We start from the raw sequence: 26915 nt of genomic DNA, 5'->3' as shown, positions 1-26915 counted from the left end.
GAGAAATCAGTCATGTGTCTCAAGTAGTAATCAGAGCGTTTGTACACAAATTTAACACACTATATAAGTATAACTATACATTTCAGAGACAGTATATAATGTTTATGATTCTACAGCTGTCAAGCAAATAACAGTTATATTGCATTATTATATTATTATTATATAAAGTTTTGAACCTTAATTTTCACAAAGCCATTTAATTGGTTATTGAAAATCTGTCCTGCTTTTACTGCTAAGAAATTGGGGGTAATTTATTCACATGGTATTAATCGGTTATTTTTCCCCAGCAGAAACAGGATCTTAGTTACACAACACAAACAATTCCCCCAAAAAATGTTGTACTGATGTTGGGATATACTGTAAGTCCATCAGTATAGCTTAAAATGAAAGTTCATCACGCACCGGTTGCTTCAATGAAGTGGGTTTACATGCATGCCTGATTCAGTATACTAATGAAAAATCAAAGCTCAAAATAGCTGCCATAACTAATTAAAATATGCAACATTTAAAAAACCCTGATAGTGATAAAACACAACAGGAAGGCAATCTCCTGATTAACAGTAATCAACAATTATCACCTGATAAATATCACCACTCTAATGACAATTAAGTAAGTTAATTTATTCACACAAATTATGGAGAAGTAGGTCAGGACAGGGAGTTGTTATTAGATGGAGTAACATCATAGTATGTTCTTTTGATCAGTCTACTTTTCCGACAGGAAGTAAAATAGATAAGACTTAATCCCCGATAAACAGTTCCTCATCAAATAAACAATTTTCCCTGACGTAATCAATGACACGCGCATGCGCAGAAAAGTCAAAGTTGCTTCGCTTCGCTTGAATAACTCTGGCCTACGTCACACATCGTCATGGTGTTTCAGAAAGCCAGATGATACAATCGCGACACACAATGACAACTGACGACTTCTATACCGATGTGTACGTAGACTTTTCCGATTTAGATTTCGATGATAGCGATTTAGAAGATGTTGATCTAAATGAAAATGTGCCAATGTATTGCCCATGTGGGGAAAGTTCTGACGATCAAATGATCGCTTGTGAAGGAAAAGCATGTCCTAATGAATGGTTCCATTTTGAATGTGTGAAGCTCACTGCTCACATCTTCTGAAGTTCCAGCTGGCAAATGGGTTTGTGAGCAATGCTGTCAACAACACGACGTTAATAATATTGGGCATAGGCCTGGCTCAAGTAGGCCTAGTGTTAAGCGACCTAGTAGTAGTACTACTACTCAAGAAACAGGTTAGTAACTGGTGTAGCCTATTCAATATTTGATACTACTGCAGCCTACCGTTCCTAGCTAGAATCTCTAGGAAAGAAAGGAGGCCTTTTACGTTGCCTTTTTTTTACAGGTATTTATTCATTGAACTTTAATATTTCATCAGGAAGGAAGGGAGGGACGGTCAAGTAGGGGCTAGGCCTACCCCAATAAAAACAACTTTCTGATGATGCAGTATTATTTCCATTTATTAATTATGACCTGGGCTGTCACTACTGACAATTGGGAAGATTTATGTATTTTTCATTTGTTAACAAATGCCGGGAGTTAAATTGACAACGCCTGATTAAATGTATGACCAGGGAGTTATGTTAATTGTTTTTTTTTTTCAATTCTAGACAAAGATGTTCCTGCACAGACCAGGGAACTCCCTGCACAGACAAAGAAGAAAGGGGCTACAGTGCAGAAGAAAAATCAAGTACTGAACAGTACTGTATATCTAAATGTAACCAAGGCTTTTAATGAATGATATACTGTAAATAAAAATAATCGATATACTGAGTCATTTTTTAATTCTTTGTATTAAATACATATTTAAAAATAAATACATGTACAATCATGTACAAATAACAATGTTTGTAAACATGTGTTTGTCTTCTCCTTTCCAAAGAATGTATCCCATTTGAGATGCAATGCAACTACCTCTGCCTCACAGAAAAAAGATTCTTCTGTCTGTTTTTCACTGGAATCAAAATCAGCAAGGTTTATTCCAATTTTTACATCCTTCTTTTTAGAGCGCATATTCTTCTTCCATGTGTCAAGTTTTACTCAACAGTTGTTACAACTGTATGGTGGGAGAATATCCGTGTTCACATCTACTTGTAGTGCACGCTGGATTAAATCTGAATAATCAGATTTCAAAATTAGACGTCTTGAGTCAGATGCAGCAGTCTCTCGCCCACATAAACGACAAATAGCCTGTATTTCCATTATTACAGTACAAATTCCTATAATGAATAACAGGAAGACAACAAAATAAATTACAGTCAGTACATTCATACATAGTCATAGAATTGTATTAATATTAATTATTATTTATAGTGGACATCCTATAATTATATAGGCCTATTCTATAGGCTATGCTTAGTTATATAGGTAATTCCCCGCCTAGCATACGTGCAGGGGCCTAGGCCTATTTAAGGGAGAGGGCTAGGCCAGGGATTTGTTATTAGACCATCTCCCTGGCTAGGCCTAGGCCCTGGTGGTGTACCTAGTGCATCACCAGAATCGGCGATTCCAGCCGCCAACAAACATACGATCGGAGGGTGTTAATTACCCAGATTACACGCTGGCGTTTATCACTACTGACAACATGCCCACACCTATAAAAACATGTTGTATTTTAACCAAAATTACGATTATGTAAGAAACTGTAAGAAAATAAGATATCAAGAGAATGATAGAAGACATACTCTTTTAAATATTAGCGCTGGTGTTAAAATGGAGAAACGTGCGGAAAATATCAAATATTAACTTTAAAACTTACCAAAAGTCTCTGAAAATCACGAAAGAAGGTCTACAAACAAACAGATGAACGTACACTTTGAATTATCGTAACTTTTTAACGAAAGGTCGGAATTTAAAGCGGTTTTTTGTAAAATATATATTGCAGAATTCTCTAATGACGTAAACAAATTGTAAAGCTATTGACGAAGAAGGAATCATCTGCGCATGCCTACAATGTTTGTTTGTCAGGAATGCATCGAAAGTCTTTACTCAAAATGGACGAATCCCGGCGATAGAGGGCCTGGCATCGTCGGCAAAGTAGACTCCAAACAAAAGGCAGGAAATTAGTGCCAGTTGACTGCATAATCCTTTGAGGTTCCTGTATACCGCTCGTCGCTTATTGGCTGTAGATCAGTTGATAAATTTGTTGTTACTCCATCTAATAACAACTCCCTGGTCAGGAGGACCAATACTAAGATAAGCTTTAAAATGACTGTGGAGTTGACCTGGATTGGAGATTACATTCACAATGATGAGTGAAATGTTATGACAAATGGTTTTTATACCTGAAATGCAATCTTGGAATTTGACAGTTGCAGTGAACATACCATTAAAAACCCATAAATTATTGATGTTTATAAATAAGTAGTGATATAATGTTTTTAATATTAAAACACATAGTACAGCAGACCTCTAGAACACTCATCTCTAATGTGTACATACAGTAGTAGTAGAAAACCTATTCATATCTTTGAATCATTCACTTTAATTAGAAGAAATTAAGAGTTTAGTTGGTAATATTTAAATCTTATTTACGATTTAGAATCGGTAGTACCCATGGGTACGGTTTATAAACGGTAATACCCATGGGTATGGTTTAGTCATGGAAAATAATATATTTGGCATACAGACAAAGCATTCTTAGAAATAAGATTACAATAGTTCCAAATAATTGTCTTTCAATAAAAAAACAATTATACAAAGAAATCAGACCTTTTTTAATACCAGTAGTTATTAAAATAGTATGGTGAATGACATGGGAAAGTACAAACTTATGGATCTTATACAATAGTAGGATCGTGTAATCGTGGGTTACAGTTTTAGTGATATTGTGTATGATTGTAGCTAGTAGCATTGATTAATGTAGACAGTAGACAGTTGTACTGTAGTAGTGGTAATGTACTTATATTTCCCACTATACGACCCCCGGGAGAAGTGCATTATGGGTACGTCATTTACAAATAATATGTCAAAATCCTAGAAGGTACAGTACGTCACATCAATGAACGATGGTGTGTCAATGTCTGTCACTTTATCACTCAAAATATCATAAACAACATGGTCACAGTGCCTCAAAATGGGTGATGATCATATTTTGTATGCATGGGTGCGTCATGGTATTCATATAAGGTATGACGCACATCTGACAAATGACGTACCCCGGGGTCGCATAGTGGGTCATACAATTGACAAGTACATATTAATACAGTTTGAAAAAAAAACATGTTTGTAACATTTAACAAGGAATTAAGTAAATAAAGTACTGTATAACAAAATAATCACAACCTAAATGCAGATTCCAGTCATCCCAAAACTTTCTCACCTTGCAATATTAGCTGTGACTCATGGGATACCTATGCTAGGATAAGCAGATGCGTTCTGGGGCTGTAGACAATTTGACATTTGAAGAATATAAATTTCTTACTAACAAGGTAATACAAATTACATCAAAAGGGCAGTAAAAGTTCAAGAGAAGAGGATAATGTAGCATCATTCAGTTTGGGAGAGAGGGGAAGGGAAGAGGGGAGAGGGTGGACTTAAAATTTACTTTTAGTATCCACTAGCAAACCTTACCTACTACTATGCTAAAAAATCTAACTAATAAATTACTCTCCATAGCCATAGAGTAGGTATGCCTCTTTGCAGACTAATGAACAATGTGTTATTATTATTTTTTTATTTTTTATTGGGTTGAAAGTGATGCAATGTATACGAAAATTCAATTTTTTGTGTTAAAATATCTCAAAATCAGTATTATACTTTAATAATAGAATTCACCTTTGCCTTTTAGTGCTTTTTACTGTATCCTTGTGTTCATTTCCATCTAATGGGTTCATTTAAACATCAGTTCAAAATAATAAATAATTTAAATGAAGCATGATGAAAATCTAACAAAACAAGATGTCAAGCATAAATTTTCATTGGAACTAAAAGTATCATTGTACTGTATCTACCATGTTTTTAGTATTCCAAATAAAATTTACGAAACCTAATGCTTAATATAATCGCCATTAAGGAGGATAAGTCATCAGCTTCTATAACCAATAAAATATCACTAATTTAATATACAAAATTATAGGTTTAAATTGGCCATGGGATATCAAATCAACCAGATATATATTTTTGTAACAATTGCGTCCGCTAGTGGGAACCAAGCTTTAGTGGATGCAGGCAAATGATACAGTTAGCAATCTAATTCTACCTCCTAACGTTAAGTTAAAAGAAGGTATTTTTTAACTTGTTCTTACCTTCAGATGGCCACCTGGATGAACCAGGTGTAATACAATATATGCTAATTATCAGCTATAACAAAGCATTTTCACAGGCGTTTTTCCTTCCAATAAAATGGGATTTTACAGTAACTGTATAACACTAAAAGCATGTACACAATATTTTCTGAAAAAAAAACAAATAATAAATAAATTGTAAATTTTATTATTGTTTATATAACATCAGAATAGCAATTGAAGAAGGAAAGCTAAGTAGATTGATTAGAAAGTCTTTTAAATGTTTTTATTTTTTTATGAATCTGTATGTATTTTTAAAAATTGCATTAGCATTTAACATAAAGGTCATTAAAGTCACACAATGTAACTAATTACACTGACACTGCTAACATCAATATTTATAGACTGGGTGCATAAACAAAATGTTACAATCTACGTCAATCCATCAAATAGGTTAATTCCACAATAAATTATAACATTCATATTAGTGTCCAATTGCTAAGATAACAATAGCTAATTTTAATATTTAAATTTTTCAGGTTCTGTTTAAAAACATATCATCAGTCACTGCCAAGTGACATAACTATACCTGCTAGTAACTTGATATTTAAATCTACCTTCTAAATCCCTAGTTTGCAGCTTATAAAATAATCAGTGTTCATCAGAGTAATAACAATAATATTGCTGTCATTTTCTTTGTTGCTAAACACATTTTGAGTTTTGAAATGAATTCATTTTGGAGAAATATGAACTAATATTGAACCATATATTTAATTTACCAAATATAAGGTCTAACAGGATAAGAACAATTGTTTTTCTTCTGGTGTTGACCTTATTTACAGTTTTATTTTCAACTCAAATTATCATTTTGTATTTATCTTGACCGTATATTAGATATTAAATAAATTGTGCTGCCGCACAACTGAACACAAAAAATAATCCAAAATATATCAACCCAATTCCTTTAATTTAATGTACAATAAAAGTAGGGATTAACTGGAATGTTATCAACAGTAATACATACTTGACATTTTAAGACTTATAATCTATAAATAAATTAGCAGATACTGCATAGACAGTACTATACATGCGTACAGTATTGCAGTATTGGTTTAGATCATATAGTTTACAGTACTTTGCCAATGTCAATGCAATATATAATAATTTTAATTACAATATTAAATTAATGCAAGAAACATGCAATTTATTATGTTTTATATACAAAAATAAACAGCTTTAAACCAAATAACATTGTGTACTAAAACAGTTAATTAATAGCAATTTTCCGCTAACACAAATTAAAAATTCAAGTAAAACATCACATTTGTGATTAAATAAATCATCTGATTCTTGTATTACAACTGTTTTAAAAAAATGTTTAAAGCTCTGTCTACACTATCATTTCCAAGTTTGACAATAAAAAGTGATTTGCCCAAATATGGTGGTGATGTGCCCAAATATGGTGGTGATGTGCCCAAATATGGTGGTGATGTTCCCAAATATGGTGTTGATGTGCCCAAATATGGGGGTGATATGCCCAAATATGGTAGTGATATGACATCATGTCACATGTTTCTGTCACATAAAGTTAATTTTGACAGAGCTAAGACTCATTCCAAGCAGCTGATTCTACTTGCCAATTTGCTATATTCAGTTCAGTACTTAAACAGTGAAAGTATTGTCAGCTGATTTGTTATGATTTTGAATACTTAGCTAGATCAGTGCAGGGAGTTGTAAAATAAACTCCCTGATCTGTGCAATCGAGTTCCCCTTTAATATGCCAGGAAAATAAAAAATATGAATCTTGTCAGGAACAATTTTAGTAAACAATTTCATCTTTCAATTCATCACCAAATTATTTCAGTCATCACATGTGGAAACACGTCAGTGTACATGGTAGCCTACTGTAGTCCTAGACCATTCGTATTAGACACAGGAGAATAATAAATATACTGCCAGATTTTAATATTTAGTCTTCAATCTTTTTTTTTTAAATAAATAACAGATATCGTGTATAGCCTAAAATATTGTGCCATAAAAAATGTATTGTAGTTATCCATTAAAATCGAATAAGCATTAAAAAAAAAATTCAATATTCATTTAATTGTAAATTACAAATCAGCATTTATAATTCGTGTATAGCCTAAAATATTGTGCCATAAAAAATGTATTGTAGTTATCCATTAGGCATTAAAATCGAATAATAAGCATTAATATAAAAAATATTCAATATTCATTTATATAAATTAAAAATCAGCTTTTTTTTATTCAATTATGACTTTTAAATTTCCAAGAAAAACAATTCTAGGCCTAGCGTAGGCTAAAAAGGCCTAGGCCAAGTTAGTATTTATTTTAATTTTATTATTAATATTATATTATTATTTATCCTGCAAGTTTATTTAAAAATTAATAATTATGTTATGCGCGATTTGAACGATTTGCGCAATTTGAAATTGCGCAAAAAAATCCTTGCGCAATTTGAAATTGCGCAAAGAATTCTTGCGCAATTTAAAATTGCGCAAGGATTTTTTTGCGCAATTTCAAATTGCGCAATCAACTTGCGCAATTTCAAATTGCGCAAGAAAATCTTTGCGCAATTTTAAATTGCGCTGCACAATTTGTAAATTGCGCAAGATAGTTCTTGCGCAATATGACACCTTTGCGCAATTTGAAAACGAACTGTAAATTTTCCCATACATGGCTAGGCTAGGCCTAGGCAGAGGAGTTTAAAATTTAGTATTTTATTATATAAATAAGACCATTTCAATGAAGATAATGTTTAAAACTCACTTTTTAAGTTTTTAATATTAGTTTAAGCTAGGCCATGTAACCTAGTCAGTATCAGTAGTCCAGACCCTAGCTAGGCTAGAGTAGTATAGACGGCCGCCCGCGCCGTGCCCGCCTGGTGGAACACCACCGCTTCGTTTCCCTTCGTCGGTTCTTCGACGGTATGCTAACTTATAACAATATTTGCAGTACTAAAATAAGGAAATGCGATATTTATCTTTAAGTTTGAATCATTCTTAGAAATTACTATAAAAATATGGGTGTGCATGATTTCACAATCTGTCGAAAAACCTTGCGCAATTTGCAGATTACTTGCGCAATTTAATACGTTGCTTGCGCAATTTGAAACACATGTTTCAATTCAAATTGCGCAAGGATTTTTTTTGCGCAATTTCAAATTGCGCAAATCGTTCAAATCGCGCATAACAATTATACTTCATTTCCCAAATCCAAGCCTATAGAGTCTGCTTTAGGCCTAGGTCAGTTAGGTAGGCCTAGCTAGAGTAGTAGTAGCCTAGGCTCGGCAGAACATTTCTTATCTAGTTAGTAGGTAGGCCCTAAACTTACCCTCTCTCTAGCCTGCTGTCTGATTGATTGACTTAGGCCTAGGCTAGGCTAGGCCTGGGCCTATTTATGCAGCCTACACATAAACATCAACAATTTGCTGTTGACAAAAAATGACTTGCTATTTTATACGTATTAATCATAGATCAGTCATTCAAAATATACACAATATTCAATGGTTTACCTTTGAGTTTTCTAATTAATACAAAAATGTTCCCATAGTTGGGTAGGCTTATAAAAACATCAATTGTACTTCCTGGCCTCCTCCTATACTTTATACCAGTGCAGTGGCTCGCCCCATCCAGCCCGTCCGCCTTTCGTCTATGCAAAATATGAAACATGACATCATGTTTGACATGGTCACGACCTCTCTATTTACGACGTGGGGTCACGTTATTATGTTCGTTCTAGTACTACAATAATTTGTTAACAATAAGTATATATACATTTAGTAATAAGTTATTAATTAAACTTCTTAAGATTAGGTACATGTTCACATAGTAAGTAAATTAAGTATTTATATTTCTTTTTGGCTAATGCCAACTTCCTGTTTAGAGGTCAAAATATCTGCAAGCTGATTGGTCATTTCGTAAATTTGTATTCCGATTTTTAAATTGACAAGTTAGCAAAACAAAAGAAAGACGTTTGGTACCAGAAGGAAGTCCGGAATTCTACTAAAATCTGGTGTTATAATATAATTATTTTTCTTTTTAAAAGTACTATGGCTAGTGTAAGTGAATTATGGTTGACTGGAATGTGTCAGTTCATTGCTCATATGTCGATTTATTTTGTTTTGCGTTGATAAAAAGATAGCCTCTCTATAGGCTAAAGCTCCTAGCTCTAGGCCGCGCCTACCTAGGCCTAGGCTAGGCTTAGCCCCACATCGACTAGGCTAGGCCTAGCCTAAATTCAACTAGGGCCTAGATAGAGGCCTAGCTAGGATGGTAATTCACAGGCTATGTTAGAGGCGTAGGCTCATTTAATTAGATCAATTTAGCCTGAGTGCCTACGTAAGGCCCATCTGGGTCAATACAATGTTCGCCATGGTTAGGATTCCGGCACCGGAACTCAACTGCCCAGCGTTACGGAATCCGACACGCTATTGCGCATGCCCAGAGCGAGGTAATCGGTGACTCTATACAGACTAAATAGCGATAGATCATTTTTAATAGCTGCGCGCGCCACGGCGAACTAGTGTAGATGCCTACTAATAGGCCACTAATACTAGTAAGTAGGCCTACCAGTTAGACGTGACCAGTGGGCCTATTTATTTCGTAATTAAAGGAGTGGTTGCTTCATTCATATATAAACTTCATATAATGATTTATATAATTACATGACTAGTTTTATGATTTTTCAAGTACAAAATAAAAGATTTCATATAACGCATTATACTGTACATAACATGCAATCATATACAAGTTGATTTGTTGACGGCAGTTGCCGCGCAGATGTGAAAATACAGAACTGTTCGAGAAGTTGGGGTCACAACGCTACGCTCATTTCTTGAAATACGCATTATGACACTGGGCAGGCCTGTGTTTCTGTATTCTGAAAAAAATCATAGGATAAAAACACAATAAAGTACCGATACGGCAAACTTATTTCCATTGTGGTCCTATATACATGTGTTTTTCTCCCGTTCCGAACTTCATACTTCTTCTGTCTAATAAAATTACAGCATACAATTCTTAAATAGATACTGATTCTTATCAATATCATAATTATTTTAATGCGTGGCGTAGTCGTATTTTAATTATTAATTCATGTATGGCCTAGGCCAAGTTTCATCCATCGCTCCCTCGCTCGCCCAACGACTAACTACAGTAAATCCCTATAAACACTCCGACTCTCGGTGGTGCAGGTGTGGTGTGTGGCATTAGTCTCTGGGCATGCGCAATAGCGTGTCGGATTCCCTAACGGTGGGCATTTGAGTTCCGGTGCCGGAATCCTAACCACGGCGTACAATGTTTGACAGTGGGTGTAGCCTATTTTGATTGTTGCATACGTGTCAACTTTGATGTTACTGCTGCCTTGAGATTTCCCATTTACGGGCTAAATTAGGATGCAATATCTCCGATGACTGGGTCGAAACGTCTGCGCACATGGCCGAAGCATTCCTGGTATGAAACTCCCATTGCCCAAAAAATTTTTTTTTAACGTTGTTGTGGAACTAGAGCATCAGTGATTCTAGGCATGAAAACAAAAATTGAGATTGTTAAATATGTGTGAGATTTTTGGTGCGTGGGAATTATTAAATAATTAGATTTAAATTTTCTTTTTTAGACTTCTCATTTCAAACCATATTTTTATTTAAAACACAAATGAAAACTTCTTAATTTTTAAGATACTTTGTATACATTAATTATAAAATTATACTTTCTTTTTTCATAATAGCAGAGTTCTAATGTCGAAAACCTTTCGCCTCAAATAATAAGGCGTGTAGCCAAAGAGGTAATGGAATTAATGTCTGACCCACCTGAGGGCATTAAAGTTCTAGCAAGTGAGAATGATATCACAGATATCCAGGCCACAATAGAAGGTCCATGTAAGTGTATTAATAAAGTAGTTACTGTGGTTAACATTCCTCACTATTGCATGCATTAATAAACAACACATTTTTGTCCTTTTATAAAAATTATCCATGCCAATTGCTTTTTAGCCGAAAATAAAATAACTGCTAAATATATTAACGTATACAGTAATATATACAGTATTTGGTTATTTATTTAGATTTTTTTCTTTTTTAGCTGGAACACCATATGCAGGCGGTCAATTTAGAATTAAACTTGTTCTTGGACGAGATTTCCCACAATCTCCGCCAAAAGGTTTCTTTGTCACCAAAGTGTTCCATCCCAACGTGGCTAGTAACGGTGAAATCTGTGTCAACACATTAAAGAAAGATTGGAAAGCAGACTTGGGAATCAAACAGCTTTTGTTGGTACGTTTTTTTGTTTTGTTTTATTGGTTATTACAATATGTAATTTGTTTAACTGTTTTAAAATTCATTATGGACATTTTTTTCTCCTTAGACCGTAAAATGTTTATTAATTTACCCAAATCCTGAATCTGCACTAAACGAAGAGGCGGGCAAGTTATTACTAGAACAGTACGATGATTATTTTAAACGCGCCAAAATGATGACCGAAATACATGCGTTACCACCATGTCGATCTTCCAAAGATTCTCGAACAAAACCAGAAGGTAGTCACTCATCTAGCATGGAAGGACCATCAGCGAAAAAACATGCCAGTGATAAAAAAGTCGCGGAAAAGAAAAAACGAGATAAAAAGAGAACGCTGAAGCGGTTATGACATTGTTGACGGACAGATGTATATAATTTGTAAATGTTGCGTGTTTCACATACATTGAAAAAAGGAGTAAAATTTAATCTAAAACTGGACAGCTGATTCTTGATAATGTATCTATAATTTTCCAGTATCATGGCAAATTCTGTGATACAATGTCATATATGCATCACATGCCCGTATCATAGGCTATAAACCTAACTTTAACAGAGTGAAAGGCACCACATGTGATGCATATGTGACACTGTATTACAGAATTTGGCTGTGATACTGGGATGATATAATACAGTACAGTGACTCGGATGCACTGGAATAAAATTTGATCGAAATGTTAATCCATCCAATTTGGGAAAAAAATTGTATATGTAATACACAACACATGAATATGCAGCATAATTGAAACTGCCATTACCCATCATGCACCCTAACAAAATGCTGCAATGCTTATGGGTAAAATTGTTACTTCATGAATATTCATTGAGGTGTGTGTGTGAGTGAAAATGGGTGAAGGTAGGGTAGGGAAAATTTAAAATTTACTGATTTCAATAATAGCCTAGCAGTTGTTTAAAGCTTGGTTTCTGCAACGCCGTAAGCACAATGTATGTAACTTGACCAATCACAAAGCGATGAATTATCCAAACTGTTGCTTGTCATTGGTCAATTTGCTTGCGTTGCGCTTACATCCTTATGTTGCGTCCTAGTGCGAACCACGATTAAATTATACAGTATCAACTGTACTGTAATTAACTCAAACAACAACAAACAGTACTTATTATTCTTGATACTGATTAACAATATAATTGTCTTTAACATAATTTATCAAATTTGTTGGATATAGGCCCAAACAACACACAATCTAATTGTAGGCATACTGCCTGTAAGTATGACAATGATGACGTATGCAACTTGGCTCTTTCGATTTGCGACGACCTGGGAACTAGTTGCGTCATTATAATTCATTGTGTGCAGCCGACGACCAATGATACCATTATGCGTACAGGTCCTAGGTCATCTCAAATCGAAGGCTGCCTATCAATTTATTGATAACATCATGCAACAATATAATTGCTTGATGATTAGACTATTCTCACAATCTGATTGCTCTAATCTATTTTGTAGACTGCATGAATACCCAATAAATTATGATTAGGAAAAATAAATATTAAAAATAAAATTTGTTGTTATATTGTATATATTAGCATTCAGTTTGTTTAACACTCAGAAACTGTTTTTTATTTGCACCATTTGTTGCTCCAATGTATTATACCTGTATCTCCGTATTACCGAACATGAGATGGCAGGTTTGCACTCCTCTGTATAAGAGACAAAAACATACTAAAAAAAGTCACTTGAAGATGTATTGTCCCCCATGAACATTTTTTTTTAATATGCCATTTTAATGTCACATAATACTGTAGTTATCCACTTTGAACAAAAAATAAATCGAAAACAAATTTATTTCCCTGAAAAACTGTTATTTCAAACAAAAAATGGTCAAATTTGACCATTTATGTTGTCAATTATATGAGAAAACATTTTTTTTATGGAAGGGATTAACTTTATTAAAACTACAAAAAAACCTATTCAAAAGTATGATTTAATTAATCTTCTTATTTCATGTTTTTGTGGAGCAATACATTTTTAAATATACTGTATTTGAAATTGTAAACTATTATAAGATGATGATATAGACCGTTTGGAATAATAACATGCGCCCGCTCTGGTTAACCCGGCGATGAGTTTATAGGCTATACGTAATAATTGTATAAGCCCCACAAGTGCCTATTATAAAGCAGTTATATATTAGTGAGTGTTATCATAAAGGGTTTCATTCAATCTTTTATTTCGGAAACTCTGGTCCATAGAAAGTAAATTACATATAAATGAAATAAATAAAATAAACAAAATTACTAGTACTCATCTCAGGATGACATTCCATCTGGAGAGCATCTTCGACTTAACTAAGACGTTGCTTATAATCGTTGAGATTAAAATATTTTTGCTTGCATTAAGTCTACACATCAGGCCATATATTGATATTCTTAACAATTCATCAAAAGAGGGAATTCTACATTCCGTAAACATGAGGCTGGCACTGCAATGTCGAGGCCTTTGCAACAACATTCTTAAACCATTATTGTAGCATACCTGGAGAGATCGCAAGGTACCTTGATTATAGTTGCAACATAATGTAGCACAATACATATTTACACAATATGTTCTAAATAAAACACATTTCACATTGATAGAACACATAAAAAATTTTCTGACCAAGGAGTTGGCTCGGATACACAAAGATCTGTATTGGAATGTTTATAATAGACAATAAATACAATGTAATGACTATCAGAGCTTTTAATAAGTAGCGCAAAAAACCCCTTAACTTTATTTTTAAAAAGATGAATCTAAATTTGAATTGGCCATTTTTTAGTTTTAGAAAACTCACTTTTGCCAAAAAAAAAAAAAAAACACCAAAAAATCAAACAAAACAAATGTTTTGCTTATTTAACAAGACAAAATACAGTTACAATTTAATTTTGGTTAAATACAATTTTTCAGTGTTGTTTTTCGATCTAATTTTTGATCAAATTTCATCCAACAAAGTTGTACACTATCCGTAATTACAATTATATTTTCATGTTAAACTAGACCTATACTGTAAAATAAACATCAGAAAACAATGGAAAGTAATCATTTTTTAATGTCGGATTTTTATTGTAGGATTCAATCCTTGCATTTTGCAGTACAAACTGTCAACAAATGCAAATAATTCAAACTAATTTTTAAATATCAATAAGACTTCAACTTTAAGTGACAAAAATACGTGATGTGCCCATATATGGACATGATGATGTAATATCACTACCATGTTTAAATAATGTTTTCTCACATAAAGAGGTCAAACCAACCAAAGACCATTTTTTTCTTTAAATTACAGTATTTTCAGGTAAATACATTTTTTTTTCGATTCAATTTTTGTTGAAACTTCATCTTTAATAATATTGTTTGTTTCCGTTATTGTTTTAACTTTGTATATAAGACAAGCATATAATTTCCACCTTTTATCGTTAGCTACTGATATTAATTTAGAATTTCTTTTACTTTTAACAAAAATATTTCTTTTGCCTATCTCAGCAGCTCTCCATTCAATATTTTTGTTGAGGTGTTTGATTGCCTTGGTTAAATATAGAAACACAAGTTTGACCACCTCCCGTCAAACGACATTAATCTATTATATAGAACTAATCAGTTAGGCCTATGTTGATAATGCATAGAATAAGAATGAACTAAACTCTTATTAAACCAGTTGTTGTGCTATTAAGGAGACAATCCTAAAAATGACAAAGAAATTATTACCGTTTTCGCCTTTCCTTCCAATGATTAAATACTTGTAACTTTCTGTGCTGCTATGTTGTTTATGAATTGTTTCTTCTCTTATTTTTTTGCATACAGATGTAACTTTTGGACATTTTTGAAAGAATTTGGAATACTGCCACCATTTGCTTATGAGATCTAAACGGCAATTTTACAAATGTACCCCAGTTATCTGCCGCCTTAATTCCTACGCAACATAAAGTTCGACCATATCTTCCTTCCAAATTTAGTGTTGATAGAACGGCATACAATATTAACTTTCAAATAGATACCTTTATTAAAAGAGTGAAATTATTTCTTGCTTAAACCCACTAGTGCGTTCTGAACGAAAATGCTATAGCTGAATCGAAGCTTTAGAAAAAAGGTTTTTCTTTTTTAGTGAAGTCAACTTAAATGTAGGCTGTTGTCAGATTGTTGAGTAACCTTTGTTTATGTACCGTTTATTCTATTTTTATTCATTTCGGCAATAAACATAAACTAATAGTTACAAAAACATAGAAAAATAAATATATGAAGGACAAGACACGAAGCCGAGGAGAGACAAAAGCATTAAACAAAACGCTGTCACCGGTAAGGTGTGTCTCTCCCTTTTATGGATATGAAGTCCAAAATAAGAGAAATTAAATAAAATATATAATAATACTGCAAATGCTTACATTAATGAATGAATAAAGATGGAAGAAACCCATAAATAAAAAAATATAGGTATAATAAGGCCTATTAGTTTATTCGATGCAAGTAAAGACACCATTATGATTCGCGTCAAGATAGTTTGAAGAGACACGGATGGTGGTACAATAAATATGCATATACTTTATTTACACATTATTTTACAAAGATGAATTTACATAATTTAACAAGAAAATTATTCAGTTTTACAATAATGATGATTATTATTATAAGCATAATATCATTGACAAATTAGTAAAAACGTATATATCATTCTTTATTTACAATTTATACAAACACACACATTATTTAACACACACTTGTTTTTCTCTTAGGTCGAAATAGAATTCATTACAAAAATATATTTTAGGCCTACATGTTACACAATCGAAAATGTCACTGAGCTGGATACTGCCGAAATGTTATAACTAATTTGCACATTACTTTTTACATAAACAACTAATAATTTGCAATAGAAATCCTCAAATATGATAGTAATATGTCCAAATATGGTAGTGATATGACATCATCGTGGGCGCATCACATTTTTTTGTCACATTAAGTTTAATAGTGTAGACAGGGCTTAAGCAAAATACCAGCAGTTTGACGACATGATAGCCCGTTGAGGCGTAGCTATTTACCCGGGTAAGTTGTTGACCTTTAAAAGTTTAGCGATAACTATGTCGATGGAACCAACTTACTTGGATAAATCATGCCTGAATGGGCCCAACTAAACGGTAACCTCTTTAGATATCACAAACAATATATGAGGTAGTGATGAGTTACGATACGGTCTTAGATTAACTATTTCAACACCAACTTCAAGCTGCGATGGTTCATAACATTTAGGACGTATTGCGAGTGAGCTTTTCCTCTATTTCTATTAACTTCTTCGAACACATTTATTTCGCCTGCATTCCTGTAACAAACAAAACAGTTACCATTAAATATGCCGGTTTATTTATCTATATGTTATAACTATCGAAAGACTAAACGATCGATATACTCTTTTTAGTATAGGCCAAAACGTGGTTCCCACTAGGACCAAACGCAAAAACGTAAGCGCAAGTAATTTGACGAATCACGACTCCATGGATCACCATCCTGTCGCTTTTGACTCCATTGCGTTGCGCCTTCGTCGTTGCGTTGCGTCATTACTAAACGTTAGGAAATTATATTTTGCCGTAATATGGTCTGAGTCTTCTTAGAACTATAAACACAGTTTTCTTTTCTTACCATATTAGAACCACATGACGTTCCTTCCAAAATTTTACGGAATATTCGGCAAAAGCCATCGCTGCGAATACAGACTAATTCATCACAATTACGAGAATTCTGAAGAACAAAAAAAGAAAAACAATTGATGGTGTATGCTTAATTAAGCTTGATTCCTAATAGGATGTAACGCAAGGACGTAAACGCAACGCAAGCGTGTTGACCAATGACAAGCGACAGTTCGAATAAGTCATCGCTCAACTCATTTACGTTGCGTTACGTACTTGTGTTGCGTCTCTAGTGGGAACCAAGCATTAATTCAGATTAGGCCTACGTATTATAACATACACATCGTACTTTTCTAAAGTTCTATATATTAGGCCTACCTCTTTGTACATTTTATATCCAGATCCAAATTCTTGACGGCAGAGATGAGTTCGACTTATTCCTCTACCAGGTAAAGTTGGTGGAGTAGTTAATTTTAAAGTTCGGAGATGAGGACGGTCTTTTAAACATGATGACTGACTGTTGAGGTACAAGGATAAACATTTGAAGAAGAAAAAATGATATACAATTTTGTATATATAAATTAACAAATTGATGAGACTATCTAACGAATTATAATTAGTATTATGTAAACTTGTATAGGCCTAATATAACTTCATACCTTGTTGATAAAAACTTTTTCAAGCTTTTACTGCTACAGCTCGACCAATGGGTCGACTTGGATCTGATTGTTGATGACATTACGCTGTACGCGTTATCTCTACAGTTCTCTTCGTCATCATGGACCATCGATAGTCTGAAACAGATCAGACGACAAGTTATTGATGGACTTTTTGTTTTGTTATTTAAACTCTATAATTCAAAGGTATAATTTTACTTACAGATGCCCAATCTCGTGCGCCATTACACTGGCAGTATTTGAGCCATGATCTTGTACTATTGAACAGCTATCGGCACACATCCTCCCAACATGACTATGTCCCTCTGAAATGATAACAAACAAACTAATACTTTACAAACCTAGTTTAGTTGAACATTTCACTCATGATTTTTGACAAACACAAAACACACTTACGAAAGGAATTGAATGATTTTCTTGTAAGGTACACGATTGCATCGCTGTGCCTGGGGTTTGTGTTGGACTTTGGATTCATCTTCTTTCGATATTCACAAACAGAAGCCAAAAGTTGAGATTTATTACTTGAAGGAAACTTTTTTGACTAAAATAAAAAATATGGTGTGTTATTATTCCTGTGACGTAGGGTATAGAAAACAATGAATGACGTACAAGCGCGGACACAAAAATGGAAAGGCACATTCTCTATAATTAAATTCTGAATTGTTAATGTTTTATTGCTTATAGACATATGATATGCAAATTGCAATAGAGACATTTTGTGATTAGAAACTAACCTTAGATTTGCTGAGTTTTATGATGTCTGTTATATAAACAGTGACATCAAACTTGAGAGATGGATGTTGAAAAATCTCGTTTACCTAATATTGCAAAATAAAAAGAATATGCGTTAAGGTTAAAACAACAACAAGGTTAAAATAAATAAACTCAGCAAGGTATTGTTCAGTCATTTTATCTTTATCTTTATAAAATCTTCACCAAAGTCCAATTCAACTAATTTGAAAATTACTACGGTATTTGATGACTTTTGATTTTTTCATGTTTTTAAAAATTATTACTTTTTAAAATATTCAATTACCTGTGATATTAACATAACGATGTAGTTGTGAACAAATTTTTTCCCTACAACCTTGATTACAGAATTATCAAGTAAAAGCATGGTTTCTATGTAAAATCTCGGACGTCTCTTCAAAGATTGAGCCCGACGTCGATACCTTGATAAAACATTATCTAAAAGAGATTGCACGAATTAATTCAGTTTATTAACATTAACTATATCCTTATTACAAATTGTCAATTGCTATTGCAGGAACATGATTTTATTATTTTTTTTAAATAGAATCAACATTAATATCGCATTTGGAATAAAAAACAATCATTAAGAACGTAACCAAATATTTTAAGTTATAGCCTATGAAAGTCTAACAATAAAAGTAATTACAAATTCAAATTGTAAATATATCGTAGTATTACTGAATAAAATTAAGTATTTTATTATTTTCATAAGAAGCAATTGCAAGAAGTATTATTCGTATGTTATAGAATACAGCATTAAGAATTTCTTTTGAAAAGAGAGTAATATATAAATATAATATTGTGCATTGTTTTAATAATGGAAATGAGGATAAAGATTGGTAATTTATTGTCATTGAGAAAGAGAGAACAAATACAGGTATTTTACAATTAAACTTAGGTCTACTGTTTGGTACACGGAGGAAACGTAAGGAGTAAAATGTGTCAAAACTCACCGTCTGAATGGTTAACTGTAATGTTTCTCTCTGATTGTGATCGTCTGTAGAAAATGTGCCGCCCTTTATTTTGCAACTTTGGAGTGCCACCAATAGGCCTAAACTCCGTAGGTTCCGGTTCTATTGCATACTCTGTTCCGTTGATAGATATCAAACCAGTCTGTAAAACAATCATAAATAATTTTTATTATTTAAACCAGGATTCTTAAGTCGTTCAAACATGATTTTAGATACTGTAATTAAGTTTAATAAATTCTTACTTACAATAACGCCACCACAACTGCTAATAGCAAGATTTGAACGAGGATAATTCATCACGTGACCAACATGGAAACATGAAGTATCAAAATCTTCTACAAAGATGTCACCATCATCTTCCGCTACCCTTACGTCAGGTGACATTATAAGATCAACGTCATATGACAAGTCTAAAGTCAATCGTAACGGCTGGTTATCGATTTTAAGATCCAATGTAACATAAGAGTGCGAAACTGTTTTATAGTCTGCAAGAGAGCGTTTGGTACGCATGCGATGGTCTGCCAATGATAAGTCATGGCTGAGAAGTCTGCCATCGGAAGTGGACCGAAATGGATGCACGTAAGAGAAGTCTGTCACTTCTGTAGATAAAGAACAAGTTGAATGCTAAAAGTTTGAATTTCTAATTACGTTTTTGAAATAATTTACACTGAATGAAGAGTATGAAGTGGGGGGTTCCAGTATCAAATTAAAGCTTTCTTAATTAACAGGATTCAAGTGAAAGTGGTACTTACACCTAGAGCCCTAGTCTGGGTTCCAGACGGAGTTTTCAGACAAAAATCGAAATAAAAACAACTAAATAAAAAAAGACAATGAATACAGACTTGGGGTAAGTCTACTAGAGCCTAGATCAGCTTTTAGTTTTGGATACAGAATATATATAAAACTTCAAAAATATTTAACCTACAAAGAAATTGATTACGAGATAAAAGACATGATTTTATTACCGTGTGTACTCAGTTGTAATGGAATTGTACTTGCAAGTGACGACATCTACAAAATAAAATAATGTATTTTATAAACATGCATGCTTTATTGAACAAAGTCAGTATTAATAAACGAAATAATCCTTTGTTTTAAACACTACTTGAAATAGTCGGATTATTGTATTTATCATATCAGCCGTAGATGGATGGTGACGTCAGTCAAATGTTTAGGTTAACTAACTAGGTTGCAGATGATATTCCATACTATTTATTTTACTATTTTTGTAAGATCTAACTGAATTAATCTAACATATTATAAAAGTTCTGGTAGATACCATTACATCCGCCGGCAATCGATAGTTTTAACCGAAAGCACTTTCCTGGTAGTTATATAAACACATAGGATGAACATTATTGTATAAGTTTAAGTCATTGTTTAAATAATTCCAACACTTTGTGTGCAAAATGTAAATAATCGAATTTTAACGCTCAGACACTGACATTAGGTTCAATCAATAGGCATATATATTAGCTTAACATTAATTGAATAGATGTCAATTTAACTCAATCATACCTTTATGCTTTGACATAGTTTATAATTTTTGGCCTACAAATAAAATAATAATACCGAAAGTCGATTCCTTCTAGAGATAAAAACAAGTAAATTAGGATACAGTAAAGGTACTGTACCTACATGACGGACGGATCATCGATCCAATTCGTTTATAATTCCACCTCTTCGTTCAAATTACTCTCACTGCAGGTGTATATTTAGAAGTAGATGTCTAGATTTCATATTACAAGGCTTTACTGACGCGTTTATTATACTCAGACACGTTAGAAATTATCGATAATAATCTGAGTTATTAAGCCAATCAACAATCTGATATCTAGACGGTTTCGTCAAGAATAGCCGACAGAGACTTGTACAGACACTCTCCACAGCAATTTGACAAGATTGTGAAGACCCTTTATCTGAAGACGGGATGCTGCGGGGTTATTAATATAACATAAGTTATTTGAAGACGCCGATGCCCGCACACAGTAGGTTACCATTTCGCACTTATTATTCCAAATATGGCCTGATGGTTCGTCCCTATGTTTCGGCACGTCCTCGCAGCCCCAAATACCCCAAACATCTGAATCTAATTTTACAACATGCTTTTGAAGATCTAACAGCAATTAGCGGACATATCATTTTAATTTAATTAATTTAGGATACTGTAACTGAATTCGTTCGTATTGCATGTACGACCGATATGAACAAATTGCATTATTTTCGGAAGGTTATCTCAAAAAAATAATTAAATATAATTATTTGAAGGAGAAAATCTTTTCTTTCATGCTCCCGAACAAACTATTTTTTCTACTAAAGTCCAGTTTACGACTGGTAATAATGATTGGTTTTTGATCGTCTGTAAAGAGTAGGAATGAGCTTTAAAACAGTTTGAATGTTTTCTAAGAATAATTTAGGTTGTGTTACTCCTTTTTATTCCAATTAATAAACGTGTATTTATGAATCGGCAATTATTCAAATTACTGGTTACAATATTGATACTGTACTGTTGTGGTATCGTAATAGTGGTGGCACTCCACACTAACAATACGATAGGTTTATACACACTTCAATATTCCGATTTCATATCATTTTAAAGATACAAACATCTCATTATATTAAACATTTAGTTTGGACCTGGGGTAAAGATGCGATGATGAGTAAAGAAGTCGGTACTGATCCTTTATGAAGAGATAACACGCTGACATTTGAAATTATCCTATTTGTTTAACAAAGATCTTCTTATTGAAATATTAAAACCTCTTTCTCTCGACAGTGAACATCATCTCGGATCTTAAGTGCTTCTCTGCTGGAGCCCAAGAAGCCCAACGGCAGATTATTAGCGATATTTATATAAGAAATCGGTATTGGAATGCATTGCGCATGCGTAGATAAACAATTAGCAAAACTTTTTGAAGTCAACTTTACAAAATTAAGATATTGATTCATCTAGTACGAATAAGATAACAAGTGGAAAATATATATGATTTTCAATTGTTAATCACTTTAGGCCTAATCTTTACTTAGTTAATGTCTATTGCTTTGATAACTCCATTTTTAAAGTTCTGCTCAGAGACAGTATACAATAATGGTTATCCTTTACGTCTACGATATGAAACAATGTTTTTAAACCTTTTGTTTTCAGTATCATTGTTTTGTGCGTAAAACCATGAAGTTACCGCCATGGTATAAACGAGTCTTACTTAATCATGAAATCCAATTGAGACAAGTAAAGTATCCCAAGCATGCTTTTACTTTGAAACGTAAAACTCATTTGCATTAAGAGTACTAAGTACAATGTGAATTTAAATTTTAAAAAGTAAATATAATTCTACTTTGTAGCATCCAAGCTTTAAACAAGATATTGCAAAACTAAACATAACAATTCAAAGTAGGCCTATGCTAAGTTATAAAGAATAATGCAAACACAACACAAACACTTACAAACGCATATCAGTACGTGCTCTAAATGCTTAGGCCTACCAATAACGTCAGATATATCTGTGCGAATCACTCTGACCATGTAAGTACCCTCTATGCAAAAGATGCGCTTGAGAAAACAGGAGCTACTTACCATGAAACCACAAAATAAAATCAAATGTTGCAGATAAGTCATATCGGCGATGAGATGTACAATAAACCGAAGAGAAAAGAAATAATGGCTTGGATTTGACCAAAACTGTACTTATATGTACTGTGCTCAGCTATCGTAACTGTTTGCCCACTGTGCATTTGACAAACTATCGTCTGTCCCGGGCAGACGTCTCAATCACGCCTTGCACATGCGCAAGTAACATAAGTCTTGCGAAGATGGACCAATCCAATTGCAAAGAAACTAAGTAGGGTGTCTGTCTGTAGAATGCGACAAATATTTGAATTATTATTTAAGATATACAAATATTTTCATCATTTTTTTTTTCTTTGCTGTCCTGTCTAGACTTTAACTCATTAGTTAACATAAGTCTTCCAAAGATGGACCAATCCAATTGCAAAGAAACTAAGTAGGGTGTCTGTCTGTAGAATGCGACAAATATTTAAATGATTATTTAAAAATATACAAATATTTTCATCATTTCTTTCTTTGCTGTCCTGTCTAGACTTTAACTCATCAGTTGTTCTTTAAACTAAACTTGTTGGTTATTAGCCTACTCTCAACCTATGCTAATAATTGAAGAAGATTCGTTTTTTAATTCTAGCCTTTTTTAGAGTTTAAAGGACAGGAAAATTAAGATACTATTCGTATTCTCATCATTTTAGAATTTAGTGGCATTATAACAATGACATAATAAATAGCCCTAATTTCATCAAAGATCAAAATTCTCCGACGCACAATTTAAAATTGGAAAAAAGTTATTTGTGGTATCATAAAGTTTTAGGCTTAGACAGAAATCATTTCCACACACCTTGTTGGATCAAACAATGGAACAGTTTGTACATATGATAACTGGAACAATCTATACATATATCATAATTGATTCCCAGGCCATTTTAACCAAGTTTGACGTATACAGCTGGTAGGAGCACTATAAGACAACAGGTCCTTTGAAGTCGGCACTTATCGCGTGCTTAAACTCAAGCCCAATACAATCGTTTTTTGTTGGTGTTAACACGCCGAGATCCCGGGTTTTAGGCTATCATGTACTGCCGTGCTCAAAGACGTCCTGGTGAGAATGTGGAAGCCTACACCTCGGCTGATTATAAGGCTAATATTAATATTAGAAATGGTAGTGTTATACTAGAGGTGATAGAACTAGGCCACCCTGATATTGTTTTAGGTGAAGATGAGAGTCAGGGTCTTGGATGGGTCGTGTGACCACAAATGACTGGTGGTGGAGATGTGGTTAGAAATAAATATATAGAGAGGAGTAAGGAAGGAAGAGGAAAAAGATGTTTTTACATATAGTGTACTGTATACAGTATATGACAATATTTAAAACGATTTATTAAATAGGCCTAAATAAATTAATAAATTGTAAATGTGGTTGTTATACACTAAAGAAATTGAAAGTGAACTTTGCTGCTAGTTTAAAGGAATGCAGCAAATTGGAAAAATATCGTCCATTATTTTCTAAACAGATGTTGATAAAAAATTAAAAACAAAAGCGATGAGGTAAACTTAGAATATTGTATACTTTATAAAATGGTTATGATTAAATCTCAGGTTATGATAGAAAAATTATTATACAATTAATGTGTGCCAATAATGAGAAAAAAATATTTGCGAGGAACGGTGAAGATGAAAAATAACAAGTAGGATGCTCCAATCCAAAAAAATTACAAACCTACAAACTTACTTACATAGGTCTAACAATAAAGATCTAAATACCACTTCATTTATGAAAAAACGCGATACATGCGTGTTTATCGCTGATAAATAAACATCTGGTTGCTGCTGATCTTGTTCTGCTTGTTTGCTGCATTTCACTGCTGCAGGTATTGCTGCTGTTCTCACTGTTCGGTCTTGCTTCTACTGCAAATCTTACTGCTGTTGAGTCACGCTGCTGTCGGTCTTGCTACTCTAAACTTGCCACCGAAGGCTACTACTACTGTTGATACATGTCTTATTGATTCTGCAAGTCACAAGTTTTAATGTCAATAAATACAACTCTTGATCGACTTTAGTGCATTAGTTTACTTATTTCTTATAATATAGGGCCTACTGTAACCTTTTTCTGAAAGGCACAAAGATTGTACATAGGCCTACACTTTTTGAAATTAATCCAATTTCTCCGCCGAAACATGTGGCACCTGGAAATTCACAAGGAAGTACTGTATTGAGAATCAATAATAACCGACATATTTTAGAACTGGTATCCTATACAAGGCAATTGTTCGAACTTCTACGATAACATATGAAGTCATGAATGTCAACAAGTTATCAGACGTATGGTGTTCTACTGCTGTGAGGCAGTTAACATAATTAGGGTATAGAAGCACCTCTCAATAAGTTCTCTGTTTTATTATATTGAGGGACAAATTGTTTCTCTTAACTCACCGGAAAGGACTGGAATTTTTCGTAATTACTGGGCAGTGCAAGTTGTTTAAATGCTTTTCTTCTTAGGTAAATTTTCAATGTCACTGACTACTTTCTTTTTTTCGGTTTCTTTTATTGCAATACGTTTTGAATATTTGCTTTGATGAAAGTTTGTAATATTACTCTATTTCTTGCTTTTTGTAGTAAATACTAAAAAGATTAAAAGAAAGTAATCGACTACTTATTGCAATTGGAAACAATACTTTTTAAATTAACAATATCATTTAAAAAAGTGAGTTCGAAATCGGACCTTGAGAAATATAGACGAAAATCTTCAAACCAAAAACCTCTATCAATTATTCTAATCTATTTATTCTTCAAATATTTTAAAGGGTTACTGAACTTAGTTAATTAATTATGACTCGCAAATAAGTTCAATGACCAGGATGTTTGCAGAAGAAAGACATTTAATCCTACAAATTACTTGAAAAGAAACATATAACCTGAGGGATAATCTCACAAATAATCGGAAACGAAACAGTTGGTGAAGATTTTTGACAAATGTCAAACTAGTAGAAGAATAGGCCTACTTAAATAATTTGAAATGATTAGTCTAAAGAAACTAAAAATAAAGATATGTGGTTAGTAGAAATGACGGAAGAAGAGATTGACGGTAAACGAACGAACGTAATATCGCCATTTGTATTCAATTCAATTTTATTTTCATAAGATACATCATTATGTAATAACATGAGAGTTTTTTTTTCAAAGTTGAATGCACTTATGCTGGAGAACTTAAAATAAGGCCAGAGAGCTTTAAGGCTAGTTCCACCAGAAAAAAAATAATTCAAAAAGTATAGGTCTATATAAATTAATATTGATAATAATATTGCTGGATTTATAAAGCGCTTATTGTTGTGAAACCTCTAATCGATGTTCTTTTATTATTCATTATTTACCCCGGTCATTTTTGGATGAATCATGTTGCATGCAGTTAAGAATCAGCACAGAATTGTGTTTTGACCGTACTCATTTATACACCTGAGTGAAGAGCGGAAAAAGTAAGTGTCTTGCCTAATATACAACCAATGCGACGAGTGTTGGATTATAAACCACGGTCTCACAATCAGTAGTCCAACATTTGTAGCAATAGACACAAACACATATAGTTCACAGTAGTAGTAGTACACTACGCAGGCTCTGGAGTTCTTTTTTTTTTTTTTTTTTAACCATATTTAATGAGGGTGATCCATCCAGCTATTGCTGATCATTAGGGACCCTCAGAGGTTCACAAGACAAACATATACACAAGATCAACAAAGTCTTATTACAAGTCTTTGGGAGTGGAGTAATTTGGTCCTT

General features: G+C 33.2%; 3 protein-coding genes across 5 annotated transcripts in view; 1 reads left to right on the top strand and 2 right to left on the bottom strand.

Moving 5' to 3' along the window:
* Positions 1–9055, bottom strand: part of LOC140062298 (uncharacterized) — a 59212-nt gene extending 50157 nt beyond the window's left edge. The window contains exons 1-2 of one of the 2 annotated variants that reach the window (XM_072108458.1): positions 8788–9055; positions 5274–5421 (exon numbers count right to left, since the gene is read on the bottom strand). The gene's annotated coding sequence lies outside the window, so the exon portion shown is untranslated. The remainder of the gene's footprint in view (positions 1–5273; positions 5422–8787) is intronic. The other variant, XM_072108465.1, reaches the window with a different exon arrangement.
* A 177-nt stretch (positions 9056–9232) lies between these two features.
* Positions 9233–13085, top strand: LOC140048037 (ubiquitin-conjugating enzyme E2 S-like). Of its 2 annotated transcripts, none has more exons than XM_072093056.1 (4): positions 9233–9333; positions 11004–11151; positions 11354–11544; positions 11636–13085. In XM_072093056.1, exons 1-4 carry the CDS (start codon positions 9325–9327, stop codon positions 11915–11917), a joined length of 630 nt encoding a protein of 209 aa, XP_071949157.1. In that variant the 5' UTR covers positions 9233–9324; the 3' UTR covers positions 11918–13085. The 2 variants fall into 2 exon arrangements, with proteins under 2 accessions (XP_071949157.1, XP_071949148.1); XM_072093047.1 differs by having other exon boundaries at positions 11001–11151.
* A 3173-nt stretch (positions 13086–16258) lies between these two features.
* Positions 16259–19934, bottom strand: LOC140048026 (A disintegrin and metalloproteinase with thrombospondin motifs 3-like). The gene is made up of 10 exons (XM_072093038.1): positions 19826–19934; positions 19562–19721; positions 18892–19043; positions 18590–18673; positions 18252–18396; positions 18058–18160; positions 17838–17972; positions 17557–17695; positions 17192–17290; positions 16259–16874 (listed from the first exon to the last, which is right to left on the bottom strand). Exons 1-10 carry the CDS (start codon positions 19874–19876, stop codon positions 16839–16841), a joined length of 1104 nt encoding a protein of 367 aa, XP_071949139.1. The 5' UTR covers positions 19877–19934; the 3' UTR covers positions 16259–16838.
* Between the last annotated feature and the right edge of the window lie 6981 nt (positions 19935–26915).

This window comes from Antedon mediterranea, chromosome 1, assembly GCF_964355755.1.
Source record: "Antedon mediterranea chromosome 1, ecAntMedi1.1, whole genome shotgun sequence".
In the NCBI taxonomy this organism is placed as follows: domain Eukaryota; kingdom Metazoa; phylum Echinodermata; class Crinoidea; order Comatulida; family Antedonidae; genus Antedon; species Antedon mediterranea.
The sequence above is the reverse complement of the archived record's forward strand: the minus strand, read 5'-3'. Positions and strand labels throughout refer to the sequence as shown.

Coding starts and splice junctions, on each gene's coding strand:
- LOC140048026 (XM_072093038.1), bottom strand. CDS start 19,876: ATGAATTATCCTCGTTCAAATCTTGCTATTAGCAGTTGTGGTGGCGTT. Junction 17,291..17,556: donor GATATAAAATGTACAAAGAG/GTAGGCCTAATA, acceptor TTTGTTCTTCAG/AATTCTCGTAATTGTGATGA. Junction 16,875..17,191: donor CGTCATGTGGTTCTAATATG/GTAAGAAAAGAA, acceptor TGTTTGTTACAG/GAATGCAGGCGAAATAAATG.
- LOC140048037 (XM_072093047.1), top strand. Junction 11,152..11,353: donor GGCCACAATAGAAGGTCCAT/GTAAGTGTATTA, acceptor TTTCTTTTTTAG/CTGGAACACCATATGCAGGC. Junction 11,545..11,635: donor GAATCAAACAGCTTTTGTTG/GTACGTTTTTTT, acceptor TTTTCTCCTTAG/ACCGTAAAATGTTTATTAAT.